This window comes from Chinchilla lanigera, unplaced genomic scaffold (assembly GCF_000276665.1).
Source record: "Chinchilla lanigera isolate Chin_1 unplaced genomic scaffold, ChiLan1.0 scaffold00181, whole genome shotgun sequence".
In the NCBI taxonomy this organism is placed as follows: Eukaryota; Metazoa; Chordata; class Mammalia; order Rodentia; family Chinchillidae; genus Chinchilla; species Chinchilla lanigera.
In genome coordinates, this window is record NW_004955582.1 from 132,253 (window position 1) to 137,818 (window position 5,566).

General features: G+C 37.4%; 1 protein-coding gene across 1 annotated transcript in view; it reads left to right on the forward strand.

The window, feature by feature from the left end:
• Positions 1-5,566, forward strand: part of LOC102006625 (ankyrin repeat domain-containing protein 26-like) — a 97,296-nt gene that overhangs the window by 60,879 nt on the left and 30,851 nt on the right. The window contains exon 14 of the mRNA XM_005414285.2: positions 3,971-4,185. Coding sequence (XP_005414342.1) covers positions 3,971-4,185 — 215 coding nt within the window. The remainder of the gene's footprint in view (positions 1-3,970; positions 4,186-5,566) is intronic.

Below are 5,566 nucleotides of genomic sequence, written 5' to 3' on the forward strand. Positions count from 1 at the left end.
CAAAGTAAGCACTCTGGCTTCCTGCTGAGTTACTTAGCCAAAGCTCTAGACTCCCCAAATTGACACAGTGTATCAGCCATAACATCTATGTTGATGTTTCCTGGACTTGTTTTGGGTGAGGTGTTTGGCAGAGATTGCATTTTGGTTATTGTTTGCACCATTTTCAAATCTCCTTAAGTTTCCAGGGATTCAGGTTCATTTTTGGGATGGCAGCAGGGGGTGAAGCCAGAGAACTTTGGCATCCAGACAGCTCACTTAAGCTTCCCCAGTCCAAGACCCCTCCTGTGGTGGCAGCAGGTACCAGACCAGAAGATCTGAGCCCCTAGGCAGCTCACTGAAGCTTCCTGAGTGCAAGGCCCCTCCCACAATGGTGATAGGGGCTGGGGCTTGCGAATTCAGTCCCCCAGGCAGGTCACTGAGGCTTCCCAAGTTCAAGGGCCCTCTGGAAGCTTGCCAATTCCATCTTTTCTTGAGCTCACTTTGTAGCTCGGGCTCACCTTAGATTCACAGTGACCCTCCTGCCTCAATTCCCCAAGTGCTGTGATTACAGGTATATGCCACCATGCCCAGCTGTCTCTGCGCAATTATTAATTTATAACAAAATACCTCAAAATTCATTGTCACAAAGCAAGCTTTATTTTGTTCGCAATGTGCAGTTTGGGCCATGGTCAGTGAGGCCAGTTCATCGTTCTCCATCCTTCTCCACTCAGCTGGGGCGACTTGAAGGTAGGGACTAGATTCATCTAAGAGGATGTCCATTCACACTCACAGCAGGCTTTACCTGGGCCCTCAGCAAAGCATTCAGTGGACCACCTCCATGAGGATGGACTTGTGGCTTGAGCTTCCTTGCTGTTTGGGAACCTGTTTCTTAGGGAAAGTCAGGTGAAAATGTGTCAGATTTTCCAACCTCACCTGAGAAGTCATACAGCAGTTCCACCATACCTGATTCACTAGAAACCAGTAACAGAGGTAAGCTTCATGTTCAGGGAAGGAACTTTCATTGGAGAAATGTCAAAAACTGTGTAGACATGTTTTTAAACTGCTACTCAAATGATTTTGTCTAAAGATGCTGGTTCTTCCCTCTCAATTCCAGTGACATCCCTCCACATTTTTGTTGTCATTATTTTTTAGTATGCTTTCTTACTTCATGGAAAGGATAAGTATATTACAAGACAGTAACATTGAATTAAGTCATTTTTGTTCCAAAAAATACACAGATCATGTGACTAAACTTTTATATGGGGGAATGTTACGGATCCTAACAAAGAATCATTACATCTCAGAATGTAATTCCAGTTAACATAAAACATTTGCAATTCAGGAAAAAGCTGATAACTAAAATCTGTACATACCAGAGTCATTAATTAAAGCCTTATTTTCGAAGTCTTACTCTGATAGCCTTTTCTTGTATTAAACCTAAATAACTCTGAATGATGTCCCTAAGTTTTTTTAGAAATTATGAAGTGGAGATGGGCAAAGGGTAAGAGAGTTGTACTACTAGGAGATGAGTCAGAGTCATTTTAAGGGCAGAAGTGAAACAATCCTAGAAAAATAAAAAGTCCAAGATCCAGTGCACATGTTTCATCACAAAGATAATGAACGTAAAGAATGTATTTTTGTGAGTCCTGCTGGTTTTAACTGTGTTGATTTTCTGAGTAATTCAAGGGCATATCTTCTAAGAATGTAGTGTGGATTATATTTTATTACAACTGAATTTATGTCTGAAATTTTTATTCATTTTGTGTCAGTCTATCCTCAGTCCACTTCCTTCCACAGATTACCAATCTGTGTCATTGTATTCATGCAAATTGGTGATCTAGTAGCAAACCTGGAAACTACATCTTCCAAATGTCTACATCTGGATAAAAATAATCAATTTGCCTACCAGGAGTTAATATCTATGAATAATATAGAAAAGAAATGTGAAACTCTAGAGGAGAATGAAAAGAAGTTGGAATAAGTGGTAACCCTCAAAAGTTACATAGAGAAAAATGTGGGAGAACATGGCCAACTGGAACAGTATAAGCAAGAGATTGATAAAAGCAGAAGATGAGAATTAGTGGAAGAATTAAATCAAGTCAATTTATCTTTACAGCTTAATTTATGTATCTTTAATGTGCTTAAATCATTTCATTGAAAATTATATTTTGGATATTTACATTGCATATATTTCTTCTCCTTCCCTTACAACTTTTGTTTTCAAAGTCCTTTCTAGAATGGAGATCAGAACTTGTGTCTTTCATTAAATATTTCTGTTTCATTATAACTAAGCTGATCTCTCAGAATAGTGATATTTATTTGAGAATCATTTGAGTTTTTAAGCCTAATGGACATAAAACTGTTAAAAGCCAAAAAACCTGTGGAATAGCAATTAGACAATACTCTTGAATTGTTTTTTACTTTGTTAGTTTTCTTTTGTATAAAGCTGCATCTTCTTTATTTTGCATACTTCAATTTTGGAATAAATTAAACAGAAAATAAGATCACAACACACAATATCCAAACCTGCTGTCCAGTTATGGAGGGGATGGGGCTCAAAGCCCTTGCTTCCTGCTTTGAACACAGGGCAGGAGAAATCATTAGGCTCAGCAGAGGGAGCAGGCGAGATAGGTTGTGTTTAGGTTTTAAATTTTTAAATTATTTGTATTCTTTGAATGATCAGATTACATAACTCATGGCTAAAGATAGAACTCAGTAGTGAGGTGCTTGCCTAGCAGTGGGTTGGGTCCCCAGCACCACCAAAAAAGAAATGGATTCAAAATTTTTATACTTTAGACTTCATGCAGTTGATGTTGATGATAAATGGCAGCATCTTTTTCACACATATAAATTTCTTGTCTGAATCATTGGCTCAAAACTAAAGGAAATAAATACAGGTAACTATGAGTTATGATGAAACAATACAATGAATGTTTTACATTTTTAAAAAATGTTATCACAATAAAAAAGACACACTGCTAGAGACCATACTCTTAAGTGAAATAAATCAAACATACATGTGCAAGCACCGCATTGTTTCACTAGTGTAAAACATGAAAGAGTTAATTTAAACTAGGAGGTATGATAGACATTGTGAATTGATAGGAAAGCACTCAAAGGTAAAGGGTAACTGGGATGTGGGAAAAGAAAAGGGAAAGAAGGAGAAATTTGTATGTATGTATATGCAGGATAGTTAACATGGCTGTTCTATTGTCTTGTATTTCTTTGCTGAAAGAAACTGTCAATGAGTCCTTGGTTGGTCAGCATTGCATGTTTATATCTGTTTTCATGAGAAACCACTCTGAAGATATCAATATGTAATACAACAAGCATTGTTAATTCCCTACAACTTTCTTTGTAACTCCGTACCGTCTGTACTGTTCCTTTGCTATTTTGTAAAATGTTGTCTGTCTGTTAATGTTTTCCTCCTTTTATTTAAAAAAAAAAGACACACTGGTGTTAGTCCTCCTCCAAATAACTCTCCCTCACTTGGAACATACTTGTCTCACCATTCTAGCCTTTTGCTCAAGCTCTTCTGTTGGTGCTTCTTCATGAGTAACCTTAGTTGTGCTGTCACAGTTGTCTTGACATTCTGAATTGATTTGAAATGTTTACATGTCATAGTCATTTTGACTCTGGGAAAGAGCCAGAAGTCACCTGGTACCAGATATGGTGGATAAGGCAGATGAGGACACACTAAAATGGTTTTTGGAGCCTGCCTTTCCATTGGATGGCACTCGGAAGCATTTACTGTTTTTAATCACACCTTGTAAAGACACTCATGAAAGAGGACTTCCAGAAGTACTTCAGAAAATGGCATGAATAATGGGATAAGTGTGTTCGAAAGTAGGGGAAGTGTTCTGAAGGGAATCAATGGCAGTATGTTTTTAGTGTAAAGAATTTTTGAATTTAAATATTCACTACATATTTTGATTGCCTTTTGTATTTGGGTCATAATTATTTTTAAAATATATCCTTTAATATGCTTTAGACACAAGCAACATCTCCAGAACATGTAGAGCAGGTAATAGCGAATCACGATGCTTCAATCAGAAATCAGATGGAACTGAGAATTAAAGACCTGGAATTGGAGCTTTCTAACATGAAAACCCAAAAAGACTTCAATGAAAGAGAACTGCAGAAATATAAGCAACTCCATATGGAGGAACGTGAAGTTAGAGCATCCTTGTGCAGCGAGCTAAACCAGTAAGTCAAAAACGGAATCCTAGAACATTAGCTAAACTTTTAAATTTTCTCTAAAGTAGAAGTTTTAGAGTCAGGTTCATGAAATTAGTAGAATATGCATGCTAAGTAGACATTTTGGAAAATACAGTTATTAAATGAAGTTATCTTTGAAATGTTAGTCCAGGGCAGTTTATATTTCTTGCCCCTTTTTTTGGACTTTAGTTTTTTGAGACAAGGTCTTACTTTGTAGTGCAGGCTCCCGTCGTACTCACTGTATAGCTTAGGTTGGTCTTGAACTCACAGCAGTCCTTCTGCTTCAGCCTCCCAAGTGCTGGAATTACAGGTGTGTGCCACCATGCCTAGCTTGGTTTTAGTATTGTATGTAGATAACTTATTTGGTCCTTCCAATATTTTTGAAGCTTTGTGGTTAAGAAAGTCATATTGTTCTAACATTACATGTTGCCATTTATTTAAATAGAATTATTAACCTTATTTTTGGAAGATTACATCATATACCCAAAAGGTCAAGGACTGGCAATACTGGACACATTCTACCCCTTGGTAAACTAGCTTTCCTTGACTGTGATCTTTCATGTTATCGCTGGAAACCAAGTGTCCTGTGTATTTGTTCTATTCTACATAAAGTCATACTTGTGATAGAGGGAAAGATGAACAGGGATGAGCAGGGTGTTGACTTTGTATCCAGTTATACTGCTCAATCCGTTGATTAATTCAACGAGTCTTCTTGTGGAGTTTTTGGGGTCTTCCATATAAAGTATCATGTCATCTGCAAATAGTGAAAGTTTTACTTCTTCCTTTCCTATCCTTATTCCTTTTATTTCTCTCTCCTGTCTAATTGCTCTGGCTAGTGGTTCCAGAACTATGCTGAACAGGAGTGTGACAGTGGACATCCTTGTCTTGTTCCCAATTTTAAAGTAAAACCTTTCAGTTTTTGTCCATTGAGAATGATGTTAGTTGTTGGATTGTCATAGATGGCTTTGATCAGGTTAAGGTAGAGGCCATCTATTCCTATTTTCTGTAGAGTTTTTATCATAAATGCATGTTGGACCTTGTCGAAAGGTTTTTCTGCATCTATTGAGATGATCATGTGGTTTTGGTCTTTGGCTCCATTGATTTGGCGTATAGCATTTATAGATTTGCAAAAATTGAACCAACCTTGCATTCCTGGAATGAATCTAAACGGTGCTGGAAAAATTGGCTTGCTACCTGCAAAAGACCTGAAATAGATCCAAGCCTATCACCATGTACCAAACTCAAGTCAAAATGGTTCACAGATCTCAATATTAAACCAGAAACACTAGATCTATTGGAAGAGAAAGTAGGTAAAAACCTTGAAGACATAGGGTAGGCAGAGAGTTCATGAACAAAAACCAAATCGCAC